The sequence below is a fragment of the Thunnus thynnus genome, chromosome 17, assembly GCF_963924715.1.
Source record: "Thunnus thynnus chromosome 17, fThuThy2.1, whole genome shotgun sequence".
Taxonomy (NCBI): domain Eukaryota; kingdom Metazoa; phylum Chordata; class Actinopteri; order Scombriformes; family Scombridae; genus Thunnus; species Thunnus thynnus.
Genome location: NC_089533.1, coordinates 14,386,853 through 14,403,909, shown reverse-complemented (window position 1 = coordinate 14,403,909; position 17,057 = coordinate 14,386,853). Strand labels below are relative to the sequence as shown.

General features: G+C 41.1%; 2 protein-coding genes and 1 non-coding gene across 5 annotated transcripts; all 3 read left to right on the top strand.

The window, feature by feature from the left end:
* Window positions 1-265: 265 nt before the first annotated feature.
* On the top strand, window positions 266-8,398 carry LOC137200781 (tubulin epsilon and delta complex protein 2). Of its 3 annotated transcripts, none has more exons than XM_067615417.1 (11): window positions 1,379-1,608; window positions 1,835-1,946; window positions 3,427-3,485; window positions 3,993-4,424; window positions 4,545-4,581; window positions 4,705-4,758; window positions 4,850-4,928; window positions 5,983-6,127; window positions 6,435-6,530; window positions 7,406-7,599; window positions 7,685-7,815. In XM_067615417.1, exons 1-11 carry the CDS (start codon window positions 1,566-1,568, stop codon window positions 7,694-7,696), a joined length of 1,263 nt encoding a protein of 420 aa, XP_067471518.1. In that variant the 5' UTR covers window positions 1,379-1,565; the 3' UTR covers window positions 7,697-7,815. The 3 variants fall into 3 exon arrangements, with proteins under 3 accessions (XP_067471517.1, XP_067471518.1, XP_067471516.1); XM_067615415.1 differs by having other exon boundaries at window positions 1,391-1,608; window positions 7,700-8,398; XM_067615416.1 differs by lacking the exons at window positions 1,379-1,608; window positions 1,835-1,946 and adding an exon at window positions 266-351 and having other exon boundaries at window positions 7,700-8,398.
* Window positions 2,368-2,441, top strand: trnat-agu (transfer RNA threonine (anticodon AGU)). The gene has a single exon. It is a non-coding gene; the product is annotated as a tRNA-Thr (tRNA).
* A 3,419-nt stretch (window positions 8,399-11,817) lies between the features above and the next one.
* LOC137200785 (transmembrane protein 100) lies at window positions 11,818-16,196 on the top strand. Its single transcript, XM_067615423.1, has 2 exons — window positions 11,818-11,970; window positions 12,107-16,196. The coding sequence occupies exons 1-2, from the start codon at window positions 11,900-11,902 to the stop codon at window positions 12,570-12,572; spliced, it is 537 nt and encodes a 178-aa protein (XP_067471524.1). The 5' UTR covers window positions 11,818-11,899; the 3' UTR covers window positions 12,573-16,196.
* Window positions 16,197-17,057: the final 861 nt, after the last annotated feature.

Here is a 17,057-nt window from a genome sequence, read left to right as displayed (position 1 = left end):
GACCATCAAGCTATCTTGTTCTCAAGCTCACTGACAATAAAGCAGGTTTTTGTGGAAAAATGTTGCAACACAGTCTTTGTCATTCTTTACTCTCTAAGTAGACTTTCACATTCAGCATGATGGAGTTAGAGAGCTGCGTCTCTGTTAGGATCAGGCCAGGCTGTACAACAAAGTATAGAGAAATGCACAGCTGCAACTAATGGCATTAATTATGGCTCTGCTCCATTTCAATGAGCCTGCGATGAGCCAGGATGCATAATACCATGGCTCTGGCACACTTAAATGGAGTGCATCCATCATGTTATTAGTCACACTGGAGCTTGCCAAGTCAAAATTCCTGTTACGAGAAAGGTAAAAAAAAAAAATGTGTGCATTCAGACCATTCATTTACCATGTTTCATAATCACTTCTCCTCATTGATACTCTAAAATGCTGAAGCGGTGTAGGACAACAGACACTGTGTTGGTGTGAGGATTGAAATTTCAGGTCAAGCATTGGTGTTAATTTAGAAAACAATAGTAATAATGCCTGACCTACTTCACTGGTGCTTCTGTATGAATGCCACTTCAGATGAGTGTACAAATCACATGTAATAGTTTTCATTGTGCATGGACAACAAGAGGCACTGAGCTGATAAACTGATGTGCACAACATGTAGGCTACTGGCATGGACATCACTTCTACTAATATGCCTCAGTGTTGTTGAAGTTGGTTGATAATTTACAATGTTATGAAGCCTCAACAGCAAATTAGCCAAGAGTTTAGTCATTTACTGAGTCTGTTTACTCTAATTTGCAAGAATTTTTAATAATTACCACTCACAGGGACAGCAACTGCACAAAACTGTAAATGTAAATAGGCTTCTTGGGAACATAATTACAAATTTAATGAAAGTTGATATGAAAATGATAAACACTTCTCTTTAGAGTAATCATTTAAATTGGTAATTCGTATTTTATGGCACATTTATTCTTATCAAGAGCAGAATATGAGCAGAACCTGATTATTAAAAAGTGCTGGAAGTCTCCATCTAGATTTCTCATCCTTCTCTCTGATGATAACACTGCCGCTAAATTAAACAAGGCTCTATTTTTTTCTTTTTTAATTAATCTTTTTTTTTTGTAGCACTGAAAAATCGTTGCACACAATATTAATTTAAAAATCATTGCATAAATGAGGGGTGAAGCTTTTACATCATTGTACTGACTGCAATATTTTTTTTATCCTAGGATGGCGAAGTCCTGACCCGCCTCACTCTGCCTCTGATTGGCTTACCCTGGTATTCTTACCCTAACTCTAACCAATCACACGCCTTATGCCTAAACCTAACCAACCCAGCAAACGAAGGCAATGAGTACTAGCCAATCAGAGGCAGAGTAGGGCGGGTCATGACTTCGCCATCCTAGGCTGCATAAAGAAGCAGCATCCCTGGGCAGCAAAGACATTTCTCGCGAGAAGTGAGAACTGATGTAGAGATGGAGCCACAAAGTTTTTCTTTGTGGTTTAGATTGATTAAAACAAAAACCTTACGGTATTTATTTGCTCACAAATGTTAGACAAGTATCATGACTGTGACCACCCTCTTGAACATATACACATTGCTTAACGGTCAGTAAGAAAGCAGAAATGTGACTTCCGCATCCGTTAAATTTGAATTCGCGGGTCAGCACCCAAAAAGCGAGCGTTAAATTGTTGTTTTATAGAAATATTATCAACTGACGATGTGTTTCCCCACCTTTTTGACAATTAGACGCATCCTAACATTGATTTAGCGTGTCAACCAATAGTTTAACAATTGGTTAATCGTGTCTTGTGTGTGGTCACGACAAAGCAGACACAAGCATGTCACTGCTCACCACGGTCGAGAAAGCTATCAAGTCATGCAAAGCTGAACAAGGCAAGATTAATGACTGCATTCAACTCTACAGAGAAATACTACACGCCCTGTAAGTACTGTACATCTGACTCAATAACCCACTTTTCTTATGGCTTCACTCCTACCGCCGGTGTCTCGTTTACTCGACGGGAACGAAACTTAATTTTTATGTTTACGACCACAAAACACGCATATTAAAGAATAATGCTTTATATGCCGCAATTATTTATCGTACACGCTCATGTAAAGTACATATGAGATGGCAATCTTTGACTTTATGTTCTCTTAGCCCCAGTTTGTACCGCTCCTGTAGATACATGTCATGTAAAATACATGAGAAGCACAAACCGGGGCCACTGTTGTCTGAAACATCTACAGACGTCATGGAGATAAAAAAAAGAAATAGTTTATATATCTATTATAACTCTCCATCTCAGTAAGTTAAGAGGTTGATTTCATAAGATGACCTTCTGTGCACGAAGTCTTCATCCGGCGCTGTGGCTTAGTTGGTTAAAGCGCCTGTCTAGTAAACAGGAGATCCTGGGTTCGAATCCCAGCAGTGCCTTTTCTAGTATTCGGTGATTCGACGGTGTCCGCTCTTAATCACCGGGACTACTGCACAATTCAGTCTGGACGTGTGCACAATATACTGATAGGACATTAAAGACAAATTTGTGGTGAAGTACATAGCGCTCGAGCATTAAATTGTCTGATATTTCTTTTTTTATTCTGGCTGGTGTATCAGCATATATCTTGGCTAATAAGTAACAAAAAAACTGCATTACAGCAATCCCAAAGATATGTGTGAGGTAATTTGTGTAGAACTGCAACGATTATTTGATTAGTCAGTTGACAGAAAATTAAACTATTTTGATAATTAATTGATTGTTTTGAGTCTTTTTTTTTTAAAGAAAAAACGCCAAAATGATATGATTACAGCTTCTTAATATGGATATTTTCTGTTTTGTAAAATAATCTGTGTTAGTAAACTGAATATCTTTTGGTTGTGGACTATTGATCAGGGCAAAACAAGATATTTTAGGAAGCATCTTGGGCTTTGGGAAATGGTGGTTTTCACCATTTCTGACATTTTAAAGACCAAATAACTAATTGATTAATGGAGAAATGAATAATCAGATTAATCAATAATGAAAATAATCATTAGTCTTGAATTAGTGTCACCATTACATCGTAATATCCATCAGAGAGCACAGACTTATTTTTTCAACTTGATAATGTCCAGTACATATATTGGTCACAGTTCTTTAACAATCTAATTTAATACATGTTTATCAAAAAATATTGTTTATATTATGTGTTTTTGTCAAAAAATATCAGCTGATATATCATTATATACAGCCTCAAAAATCCACTATCATTTGGGATCTTTGGTAAACTGTATGTATCTACATAGAAAATTGTTATATCTATTAACAGAAAACTCTTACAAAACTGAAAGTTTCAGATGTAATTGTATTTTGGAAAACGCTTGTTAACACTGATGGTCTGATGAATTTATATGTGTAGTCATATTAAGTCTTCTCCCACAGAACATCACAACCTCAGACACCCACTGACGAGTCAGAATCAACAGATGATGCTGCTACAGGTAATTATATTTTAATTATAGAGTCAAGTTAATTTTATTTGTATAGCCCAATATCACAAATCACAAATTTGCCTTTACAGTCTGAACATCCCCTGTCCTTAAACCCTTGATTCAAATAAGGATAAATATATTATATTTAAATTTTTTATTTTATTTATTAGGGAAAATCTTCCTTAACCTTTGGCACCTATGTTAAAAAAGGCACCCAGGAATAGAATAAAACATCATATATGTTCATTTCAGCATTTTTGGTTAATGTAGCCAAGTAGTGAGAGATGAGAGCAATCATGTATAATGTTATGAATAAGAGTGAATTTTCACACTTCATTCTTTCAGCCTTGTATTGTGCTGTATGTAAAGTTGTAAATTAATTGTGTGTGTTCTTAAATCACTATGTGTTAACTACTCCATGCTGTCAATCTCACCACATCTTTCTTGTAGACTTGGCGGTTAATTAAATGACTAAACTATAACCACATGTTTGCATGCTGTGTTTGCTGTGTTCAGATACAGATACCTCACCAGGGGAGAAAGAAGATATAGAATTGCTTGAGCGAGCACTGGAGAAAGCCCTTTGGGTTCGCACTGGCACAGGGCCTTTGAAAAAAGGTGCTGACAGAAATCAACAATCTGTACCTGGAAAGGAACCAGCTACTACAATTGCCACATCCAAAGAAGCATTTATAGGAAATCAGACAAACAATAGATCAACTTCTAAATCTGCCAGTCTTGACAGAAAGGAGCACAGAAAGCCTGTAACATCTGTATCCTCCATGGTGGGCTCAAGACCTTCAGCTAGCTACAATCGTGGAAAGTGCAATACCACAATAAATGGAAACTTAATCCGGAGCCGTTCTGTCTCATCATCGGGGACTGTTCATCGCCAGACTGCAAGGAAATCGCAGCAGGCTGTCTCGGCATCTGGCAGTCTTGATCATGGTCAGTTACACATCTCAACACTCCACTCTAAAAACAAGACTGTTAGAAGTAGCGTGCTGAGTGGTGAGGACTTGGGCCACATGCCCCCATCAAATAACACAGTGCCTGTTTCACACACAGATGACACAGGAGCTCACAGATTACCTCAACAGAATGGGTATGTATCATACAGATGGAGCACAAAGAAGATAACTATGCTTTGTCAGTTACAGTCGGGAGGGCTGAACATTTTGTTTTATGTGCTATTGTAATAATTTTGATTGCCTTTACTTCATGGCAGGATACCTTTTGAGCAGGCAACAAAATGGAAGTCTCTGAGGATCAAGCAAAACAGGTGGCCAAAATCAGCCCATTGATTTTGTGAGAATATTACATCATTTTCCACAATTTCTGTTTTGACGCTTCCTTCACTACGTTATCTTCAGGTTGTGGGACAAAGTAATTGCTGTGCAAAGGAAACCTGTGCCTGGGAGGAGTCACTTCATGGAGAGAATGAGTGCTACGGTATCCTTCCTCTTTCTAGTGAAGCCTGTCAAAATGGTGTGGGAAACCTTAGACATGTTTTCCTTGTGTAAAGTTGAGCTTGGAAACATACTCTAGTATCACAGTTTACTAAGAATTCCACAGCTACTGATTTCCATTCCCCGGCTCTAAAAAATCAACAGAATAGATAGATTGACAGACTGACACATGGATAAATGTGTTTAATAAAACTCAACGCAATAAACACTCTTTAAAGTGCTAACACAGAGCAAATAAAGAATTCAAAAGATCTAACAGCCAGCAGTAGTAAACAGAGGTGGGGGACTCGAGTCACATGACTTGACTCGAGTCGCAAATTTGAAGACTTGAGACTTGCTTCGCTATCACTGATAAAAGACTCGACTTGGCTTTGACTTGATATTCATGATTTGAGACTTGACTTAGACTTGAGACAGATGACTTGAAAGGACTTGATTTTTATTTTAATAAAATATTTGCATTTTTCTAGATAGATTTTTCAAGATTAAGTTATGTTAGACTTGGCTTTGACTCAATTGTTTCAGTTTTATTTATTATAATATAATAATTTCTGAGACTCTCCATTGTTGTTCATTTAGGAGGGTCGTTATTGATTGCCATAAAATGTCAAATATCGGTAAGATTTATAAGGTGTAAGCAGGCTGCAACAGTTTTCATTAATGTTGAAAATAAAACTCAACTTTTCATGACAACTGTCTTTTAGCTGACTTTATATGTGGAAACAGGGGTAGATCATCAGAATTTCGTATGATTGGTGACTTGCTTGACCTGAGCAATGTCTTGACCTGTCTTGCTTAATTTATAACAGGGACTTGACTTGCTTGATTCTCACCATAGTAACGTGGGACTTGCTCGAGACTTGAAAGTTAAGACTTGAGACTTGCTCGTGACTTGAACATATGTGACTTACTCCCACCTCTGGTGATAAATACTCATAAAGGCCAGCGTGTTTCTGAACAACTTTGATTAATACACTTTCATTCGCCCAAGCAGTCTGGATACCAAGTGTGTTGTCCATGACCCTGTCCCTCTGTAGTTCCCCAAGGATTGGCCGTGTGGTAGCCCAGATCAGACCAGGGTTCTGGTCGACAGGTTGACTCACCAGGGGCTTGACCTCATCGAGCACTACCAGACACAGGAGCTTCTGGAAAAACAGACCACAGAAGGCGTCACAGAGCTGGGTAAAATCCTGAACAGAATTACACATGCAAACGCATATAATTAAGAGTGAAGGAGTGAGGATAAATAAAGTTGATGGATGACACAAGTGCATGTGTGGGTGAGAAAACGATCATCTGGGAAGAAATACCACAGAGAGTTGGCAGAAAGTGACTTTCTGAGAGCCATTTAGACTGATATCAGTGCTGAGCTTTACCTCTGCTCAGATTGTACTACGAACATAATTAACACAGTGCAATTCAACTGTATTTGCTCCTGTAATAATGTTTCTAGTGTACTTATGTTTTTTCATTGTGTATTTTAATGTAGGTAGTAAAGCAAACAAGAGTGATTCCTATCTGACACCTGAAAAGTTTCAGATGACAGCAGCAGAGCTCCAGAACTTTACAGACCAAATGAAACAAGGTAGGAATCCTAACATAACCCATGTTTTTTTTTAAAGCAACATGTATGTTTCCTTCTAAATGAATTACGTGTTAACTTGTCTGAGATTTTATGTAGGTGGTCATGAGCGGGACTAAAAAAAGTAACAGCACCAGGGTCAGATACTTGTATAATAAAGAGGACATTGGTGGTGATATTGTGACCCTGTGTTTGACTCTGGTTACCCAGCTGTGTTTGAATTAGCATGTCTGGGTGTCAGTATCACTCACTCAGTACCTACAGTATGTAACACAGTATAATTTCCATTACCTCCAAAGATACAATCATAATGAAGTTGATTGCCCAGAGATTTTCCGTTCGCAACACTCAAATGACCGTATCACCTTCAGGCAGGGAGTTTTGTTTATATTTACTGGTAATAGTTCCAGTGCAGCACAAGTATGTTGCTAAAGCCAGTGCGAGAGAGAAGTTTCCAGTCATTTCGAACTCCCTGCTTAGTCGACTCACCTCCATCTGGTGTTGTCATGTCCACTGTTCAGTAAGTATTTTATTTCAGAGCATTCTGTTTTCCACCGAAGGATTTATCATTTATTGCGTTTTAATAGCATTTGAAAAATGATTTTGATCAAGGCATTGTGCTAACGAGTTAACGCAGCCTCTCCATCTTGGCGTATGGAAAATGAAAACAGAGCTGCAGTGAAGCCTCGGTGCCAGATCAGTACTTTCCTTGGTCTCGACAGATCCCCCTCTCTGTGACGGTGGAGTTTTAAAGCTGTCTATCCTGACGTGGCTAGGCAAGGGCCTAGCTATTTAAAGATGAGGCAGCAGAGCAGAAAAACGTTTTAGGGTACGGTTGCTCACGCTCACGCTCTAAAAATAACCGTATTTTCCGTCAGAGTGGGAAGCATGGGATCGATGGAGGCCAGAGGGAGGTTGTCTTTGCCCCGTTGGGGCAAATGGCGAGTGGGGAGATGGGATAATTGCACCCCTGCCCCTGACTGTAACCTACACAACAGAGGCAGAGCTCAGAGAGCTGGAGAAGCTGAGGTTTAGGGTGGCACTGCTGCAACAGGAGATTTACCTCGAACAGGTAAGGGTTGTAATCTTGATTGACACTTAATTGTGCTAAATAGTTAGACAGCCTATGTGTTACGAAGAATGTAATGTGCTGACAGTCTTTTCTGTGACAGGCTCTGTCGGACACACTGTCCCCACAGCTTTCATCTGTTGTACCTGGATGTCCCAACCACAGTGTGCTGAGAGACATGTACTCCCTGCTGGGTGAAGGTGGGGAGCGTTTCCCTGCCATAGTCCTGGACTCTGAGCCTGACTGACTACTGAGCATATTAGACTGTATTACCAATTTCTATGGTACTCTTGTACAATCTAATGCAATCCCTGTTTGTCCATCCCATTTACGCATGAGAGGGACAACATATTAGAAACAACTCTCATTATAGTGCAATCCCGTGCAACACCGTGTGAATGATAGCCTTTCTGACAAGCTCAATAAAACATGAACATTATAAACTTCACAAAAATGGGATTATCGCAGGACCAAGAGTAACAGGTGTACCTAATAAGCCCAAGTAAACCCAGTAATATTCATTCATTTTTGAAATTATTTAGAAGAATGTTGTTTTGTGTGCTGTGACTGTATTTAATCTGTCTGATGCCATGTAATAATGTGCATGACGGAAAAAAACAAGAATGAGATTGTCCTTCTTTAATGTTGTTTCTGATTTTGAATTACACTGGTTACAAAATGTTGACATAAATCTGTACAATATCACAAATACTACATGATATCAGCATGTGGCCAAATAGATTTTACAGTCTGAATGTTTGTAATTCCTGTTGGTCTTCTTATAAATATTTTACTTTGAACATGTTATGTTTTATTTTTGTAATGCTTCAGATATATATTTAGGTTAATGAATTATATGAATTATATTTTAATTTAACATTTCTCAGTTTAATTATGATATGTGACAGTTAATAATTAGTGATGGAAACATTTTATTTCAAGTCACTGATGGAGCTCTTGCAATACCGGCTGTGCCAGCAGGTGGCACTCAACACACAGAAGAAGTGACCACAGAACACTCAGCAGGTGTCTTATGTTAACAGCTTGTTTATTTAATGACTAGCTGTTGCATCACAATCAATCAATAAATTGTCAGTTGGATTCAATCTGAGACCTAGAATCACATGTCGAAACAAGACTAGTTCTTATAAAACACTAATAAACAGTGGTTAGCAATCAGTGTGCCGCACGATTGTCGGCCTGCTGGTCGGTGGGTTTAAGTGATGTGGAGGAACAATAGAGGTGTTTCATCCTTTTTTTAATCCTGTCTTTCACTGAAGACAGCAGGGACGCCATGACTTCATGCTCATCCTACGTACATTCTAGTTTCTTCCCACTGTGGTAAATCTGAGTTTCTGTAGAGCTTATGTGAATTAATGTGTTTGTTAGCCATGTGATGGACCAGCAACCTTTGTACAGTGTTTCCTTTCCTTATGCACGGTGTCAACCATGACCTGGAATATGAAGTAATAAAACAAGGGAACCCAGATACCCTACCAGTCATAGTGTTTCTCCATATGATGTGTTTGTTTGGCATAACCGGGCATACATTGAATGACAGATAACACATATGGGGCCAATACTATGTCTCTGTGATCAGAGAAAATTGTAGTTTTGCCCGCCACATATGCGTAGTGAGGGAGTAGGCTATGTGAGATGCAAGAGGGCTTTGAGAAGCCTTAAAAGCTCATGCCCACAGATGATGTGTGGATGGCACGGGCTGTGCCAGACTGGGCAACAGGTGGCGCTGGGTTCACACAGCAGGACGTGGGTGTTTTAGCCCTGCTGCATCGATCCTCATGTACACACAAACACAGAGACATACACACCCAAAGCCGGCTGAGTCACAAAGACAATACACTTGGGGGCCTGCTTCTCTGCATGCTGCAAGCTGGAAATGGCATGTTTCCCTGAGGAGAGGGAAACAAAGATTAGAAAAGGAAGGGGACTCTTTAAGCTTCAGATTGTCTGGTAGGTAACAGACAATAGGAGCGCATTAACTCAAGCTACTGCTCCTAGCTTAAGTGAGAAAATCACTCACGTGTGTTCACAAGACCTATGTTCCAGCAACAGAATTGTCTCACCACTCATGGATTGCAGCCAAGTCATCTGTATGAGACTGTAGCAATGTGCGGCAGGCCTCTGGTCCGCCCATACAGTCTTGGATCAGTGTGTGTGAAGACAGTAGAGGAGGAGGCAGTGAAGCATCCTTGAGATCACGTCAACACTACATACAGGTCCCATTGGGAGTGGCGCCTACGCAATTCAGCCTTCCTGTGACCTGCATACATGAGCTGTTGCATGGCTCTGGCTGTCACCAGCAGAACTCTTCCACTCCTGCCAGCATGGCCTGGCCCTGCCCAGGTTACCCATGTCTCACGCCTGTGTTCCACTTTTCTCACGCCTTTTTTTTGTCACATAATGGAAGATCCAAAGCAGTTTTATTTTCCATGGAAGAAGCTTCATTTTCTTTCCCATGTCAGCACTGCTGTATGTCACACGTACTCTTACTCAGAGAGGGACGGAATTGAATAACCGTTCACATTCCTTCCTTCTGTTTCACTTTTTCAGCTTTTTTCTTTTCCCTTTTTCAGTGCCCAGAGTCCACTGCACAAGACACTGGAGTCCAAGTACAAATCCACAGAAACCGAACAGTGCTACTAGGAATCCACTTCTCTCCTTCACATGCCCATTGCTCTTGAACATCTCTTTTCTCCTGCACCCTTGCCCCTCACAAACACATTCCTCACTTCCTTTCTTTTGCTTCTCTTTTGCTTGTCTACAGCTCTAATGACTGTTGAGCTACAGCAGAGGTTGTTAAGTCAGTGTGGTCATCACTTAGGCTGCATTAGGGTGTATCATTTGATTTCCCCCACCATTCAGCTTTTTCTAGGCCAGCTTCCTCCGTCAAGTTGTTTTTTTTCTGTCAAGGAAAAGAATACAGTGGTTTAAAAAATCAGTTGTCCCATGCTAATGGAGGCATGTTTGGCATTTATATGAGAATATTAGATATCTGTTAATTGGATAATGTGTCCCTTGTGGGCATTAAAGAGAAGTAATCCTTTAATCTAATTATGAGTGGATAACCTATAGCTAAGCTTAAGTCATGCTACTGTTTTATAACTGTATAGATATGTTATTTTAAACCCATTATTAAAGCTTGTAGGTTGCTAGATGGTCCCACATCTCTACTTTTTGGATTCCCACAATGTCTTTGACTTTTACTTTTTGGACATATATTGAGGTCAAATCATCAAATGTACATTATTTTAAACATCAGTGTATGCATTTTTACCCCTATAATTGAAGGTAAAGGTACAAACTCTAAAGCCATTCAGGATTCATCATTCAGCATCAACTTGCCATATTATGTTCACAGTTCATTTTCAGAAACCTTTGAGCGAAAAAAAAAGATAAAATGTAAATCCATATTCAGTTGTGTACACATATTTATCCTTCTACAACATGGCTTTTTCGATATATATGAGTTAGATTAGCAAATTTAGGAGAAGAGAGTTGTCTGGATTGATTTTATTTTCATGGAGGAGAGAGCTGAGCGTAGTAGGGATTATCTACTACTAGCTTGCCTTCCATTCAGCAAGGACTGGCACCAGCAGTGTGAGTGGGTGGGAAATGAGTGGGGGCTGCCTGTGTTTTTCATGAGTCTGTTTCTGTCTTGTGTGGGCATGCTCAATAGTGTATTTACACTTTCATTATAGAGGCACTGTATATTTGACGTTCTCTACCAGTGTCCTCAGATGTCTGCATGCACATAAAAGGAAGAGAGTGTGGGTGGCTGTAGGGTTTCTGTTTGATGCTGTTGTCCACGCAAGAGCTGGTGGGGTGTGATGGCAGCACCATTACTGTATGATTTCCATATGGAGGTGACACATCTGTGCTATTGCGGTGTGGGCTGAGATACCCCTTTCCCCATCAAGTAAATGAAAAAAAGTAGCTTTCCAATCTGAGATGATGAAAGATTATCCTTTCTCCACAGATTTTTAGTCAGCAAAAAGGTTTCTTTATTCCCCAGAGGACGCTTTTACTCTGCAGAACAACAACAAAAAAAAAGACTGCAATTGAGAGCCAGTGATGGGGAGATGAAGAAAAGAGGGAGCAGTTAACTCTTCTCCCCTCCCCCTTCCTGTTCTTCGTCAACCCCTGTTCTCCCTGCTTCAATGTTTGACGTCACACAAAAGAAGACCAATGAGAGCACTTGGACGTCCCCGTTTTTCTTCCCAGGCTCCTCCCCTTCCCATGGTCCCTTATATATCTCCCGTCACTACATTCAGCACAGTGTACAATGTGCTGCCAGAGAGCCAGCAGGCAGTGCACAGAGAAACAGCCAGAGAGGGAGGGAGAGAAAGGGAAAGTGTGAGTGGATTTCAGCGCTGACTTAAAAGCATTCTTCCAACACGCTCCAGTCACTTCTCAGGTCTCATTTAGACCTCTTTCTCCTTTCTCTGTCTCTTTATCTCTGCCTTTCTCTGTATCTTTTCTGTTCCTCCAGGCCGGACCTGACTACAAACGGGATTCAAGAGGCCAACGCTGCAGTGTGGTTTCAGGATCCACCAGCCCACACCGTTAGGATGGGCTGTACAACAGGCCACCTGGCTTGCCAACCGCAGCCTCAGACCTCGGGGCAGGAGGGTCAGTCCCTGGAGGCTGGTGGTGCCAAAGTTCCAGAGGTGCTCTCCTCCTTGGAGCGTCTGTCCCAGGCCACTGGAGGCATGGAGAAGTCCTGGTACCGCTGCATCTTTCCCTTTGGAATCATCTCTTTGGTGATTGGTGTAGCAGGGACAGGGGTGACCTACACCTATAATGACCTGCCTCAAACCAAAGTGGTGTCAGTGGTGCTACTCATCATGGGGATTTTGCTGTTGCTGATGGCCACTGCCTGTTGGACTGTCCACAAGAAGAAGAGAAGGAAAAAGAAAGAGGGAGGCTCATTCACCTCTGAGCAATGTCCCCTGTGAAACTCATGGAGGAAACAGTTGTAGGAACTTGAAAGCAGAGACATGCCCAGGGTTGGGAGCTCAAGGTTTGGCTAAGAAAGCCGCTACTCCACCTCCTCCTAGCGCCAAATCCCCTCTATTCTTTATCACAGAGTTTGGCACAGCTCATACCGGAGATTACTTGGGCTGAGAAATATTAGAGAGAGGAGGGACAGATAGACAGGACACTGAAGATCTGTTTAGTCTGTGAGGTTTGGACCATTTTGGATTAGCAAGGAGGGATCACCAACACCTCACACACTCTTTTATCATCAGACAGCAGGTGTCCAGTGTCAAAACAACCTCCAAGGAGACACACACAAATATGCATTGCACGCTGCATGCATATTTACACACATGGATACATGGCCCTCACAGTCCTCACTCACATATGCACTAGCAGTCACAGTGGGAGCTCACACAGACACCCAACACGCTATGCAGAGCTTCTGCTGGAGTCAATGCTGGCGTCACTAGGCACGTCAGTCACAGCATTCCTCCTGCCAGGACAGGTGACTCTCAAAGAGGCCAGAAGTGGGCCAAAGACGGCAACCTGATACCCAGCTGAAAGAGCAGCGCACCCGCGTCAGCGGCCAGCGTCATTCACTCGTCCTGTGACACCGCAGCAATGTGTTGGGGGCTTTTTTTACGCAATGGGAGAGTGGAACTTGAGTCCAGCAGGATCTTACTGGCATCTGTGTGGACGATGAGCTGGAGAGGGCAGAGGACCTGTTGGGGAAGTGGAAGGTGTTAGCGTATGCATGTGGTCAAATAAAGATTCTGGTGAACTGAAAGACTGTTGGACCTTGGACTTCATTGCTAAGGAACAAAAGATTTGCACACATGGCAATGTCCATGTCATAAAAGGCCTTTTGTAGCTTCAGCTTCACATTACAAAGGAGTGGGTCACTGACTTTCTGACTGACTGATTGCTCTCCTGACAATGTGCGAGCATTTACGCCCAGCCTAGTGTCTACGTGGGGTACCTCACCTCCACACAGGCCAGGCCAGGATTACTGAAGGACACTGCCCGAGGGAACATGCCACTGCGGGGACACTTTGACTGATCCTACTCTCCTACAGCCCCTCCCGCTTGGTGCCTTGAGCAAGAACACATGGAAAAAGGCTCTGTCACATTCCCCTACTTCCATCTGAACTCCTGAGAATATCCCCCCTCGCTCGCTCTCTCTTTACCCCATCAGGACTTTCCTCATCCCTCCCACATGCCTTTCCACTATTTCCTCCATCCAACATCCTCAGTTTCTGCCTTGATTCCAGTCATTTCCTTGACATAGCCCAGTGTGTACAGCCTTTTGATACACAAATTAGGACGCACACACTTAAATTTAAACCCCACCATCAACAGATGTCTGTCTTTATTTCTTTGTGCCAAAGAAAGAAGATTATTTTCTCTCTCACAGTGGAAAGAATATTGACTGAGAGTGAGTGGCAAATCCCTTTGTCAGTCTGAAAATAGGGTACAAGGCTGTTCTCTAGTGAATACTGATCATGTTTGTGCTCTGAGTGACTCTGGGGTTTCCCTTTCCTACGCTTTTTCTTTCAGAGAGAGTGGCTGAATGTAGCTGTGAATAGGTTCTTTCTGTTGGTGTGTGGTCTCATGATGAGACACACAATGGCATTTTATTCTTGTCTTAAACATTCTTGCGTAGGACAGAAAACGCAAATCACGGAAGGAGAAAGTGCAATGTACAGAATGTATAGAGCTTGAAAGGAGTCTAGACTGTCTCCAGTGAAGGACTGTGTAGTAGCACCCCTTTACCCTTGAAAACTATCATTGATCACTATTGCATCGATCCCAGCTACCATGTTAGTGACGTTTGTTGCTGAGTAAAATGTGTCTATGCATCCAGAGGTAGCAGTTAATACACAATGCCAAAGACTTTCCAATTACCCGGCTGCAGTCGCCTTCCTGCTTCAATAGAGATTGCAGGGTACAAAGGAGTGTCTGCGCAATGTCAGTCTATTCCCTCTTTTTTTTGAGACAATGTTGCCTCAAAAAAAGAGAATAAAATGATGATGATGATGACGATTATTATTATTATTATTGTATAACATTATAATTTATAATACTATAATTATTATAATTGCTATAATAACTATTATTCTAATAAAATTATTAACAGTGTGCAGACCTCACTCCTTTTTACCTTGTAATGAAATTTTTTTTGTCTCGTACCTGAATAATTTGCCTGGATGTGCATACACTTGGTCCCTCTCCTGCTTCAATGGACACAGTACAGTGGATCAGTCCTATCTGACACTTTTTTTGCAGCTCATTGTGCATTTGAATGTTCTCTTGCATAGTGATTTGCATAGTCAGCCAAAGTCTGTTACTTTCAACAAAGGGAAGAAATCAGGCAAAAAGAAGTAATGGTGGAGCACAAAAGCAGAAACTGGCATGTCATTCCTTTCACCTTTATGTAGGAGTGGGGAGCTATCCTTGTGGTTAGATTGGGATGAGTCATCCGGAACAGAAAAGTATTATTCTTAGGGGATATGATGCATTACAGCAGCAACTAACTGGATGTGGAGAATGTCATTTATGAACCTTTCTTCTTTGACAAAAAGGATTAACATAGATCAGTTTGTACCCGCAAACACCTGCATATGGCCACATCAACCCTGTGTTTCTTTTAAGGTTAACATGAATGGAAGTGCTCATAAAGACAAGTATTTATGAACATGTACTATCCTCTAAACAGTAAGACAAGAGAGAAACCCCAGGATTACGTTACATTAGATTATGGTAACGGCATTGCAGCAGACTGTCTCGTTTCTGTGGACTGTAGCATATCGGTCTGTCTGTCTCTCCTATCTTCAGATCTGTTCACTTGATTTGGGATTTGCGCCAATCAATTAACCTTCAAGGGGTGGAGTTAATGGAGTTTTAACTTTTCGCAGATGTATCATTGAACTGTGCTCAACTATTTTTGTTAAGTAATTGATGAAATCATTAGCTGTGCAATGTTTAAGAAAGTTGACAGAAGAGCTGTGGTTACGAATGTCGTGTTTGTATGTGATGTTGCTTTAGATTTAGAAGCTGTCCAGCAACGCACACAGTATTTTCACTCAGAGAAGGATGTTGCATCGTTGTACTTGGTAATTTTCAAACTATTTTGTGCCAGTATGTTGCCACATTGATGGTAGGTGACCAGAAATGGTTTGTAAGAGATGTGAAGTGATTTCCCCTCTGCCTTTTGAAAAATTAAAGGGAAAATCTACCTCACTGTGCTGCGGGGAAATATGTCCCTCACCCAGCGGACAGCCATGCTGTCTGCCTTTGCTGTTGATCACTCCAGTGAGTGACAAAAATATGTTTGTTTGTGTGCCCTCTAATATTTGGTGCTGTATATACAACTATTTTATATTCATACTGTATATTTCTACTTATATGTAAATTTGAATTGTTGTATTAAAGAAATGTTATGTGAAAACATCTGTCTGTGATATTGTAGCACAAAGGTTTGTGGCATAAGGAGAAACTCTCTGAGCATTAATCAAAAAATATCTTTGTACAAACTTTTCTGCTTTGGGAGATTATTCAGGATCATCTACAGGGTAATGACAATAAACTCTATCCCAAAAGGTCTGGAATAATCTCTGGACAGAGCTAAAAATACAGAAGACGGATGGGGGTGGATAGTGAGAAGACAATGAACTGACACGCTGTTTCGACTATTTGAACACTGTCCACATTAGATTGCAATTGTCACTGCACTTAATCATTTACAACATAAAAAAAATCTTTGATTGAGGAGACCACTTGAGCTTACACTTTGGTTCAGATCTAGATGCTGTATATAGGCGCATTACTGTGTGCTGCCCTGCCAGTTTAAATGACTGGTACAGATAGCTGGAGACATGCGGGATACTTCGGTTGTTAGGAAAACAGACAGTAGAAAGGGATTAAAACGGCACCACCTAGAACAAATGACACCCCCTACTGGCAAAATAATGAAATGGGCAAAACACTCACTCCGCAACAAAGATATTCTACACTGCATATCATTAACATGGTCTGCCCAAGTAAGACTCACAGAACTGTTGACTAGGAATTTATTTTATATTTGAAGTAACACATCTCACTGTACACTGGTTCTGGGAAATGGCTGTGGGTGTGGAGGGAACAGTTTTGGGTCTGAATAAAGGGTGGGGAGGCCAACAAGGGCAAAGTGCAGATGGGGTGGAAGTGGTCAGTTGGGATTGCTAGGGTCAGCACAGATTACAGGAAACCAGATGGGAGCAACTCATCCGCCTCTCAATCTCCAGAATTTGGCGTAAAACTCAAGCATTCAGTGCTATTTGGCTTATATCAACATAATTTGGCGTAAAACCCAAGCATTCAGCGCTATTTGGCTTATATCAACAGAATTTGGCGTAAGACCCAAGCATTCAGTGCTATTTGGCTTATATCAAACTTTGATACAGAAAAACTGACACTAGTTC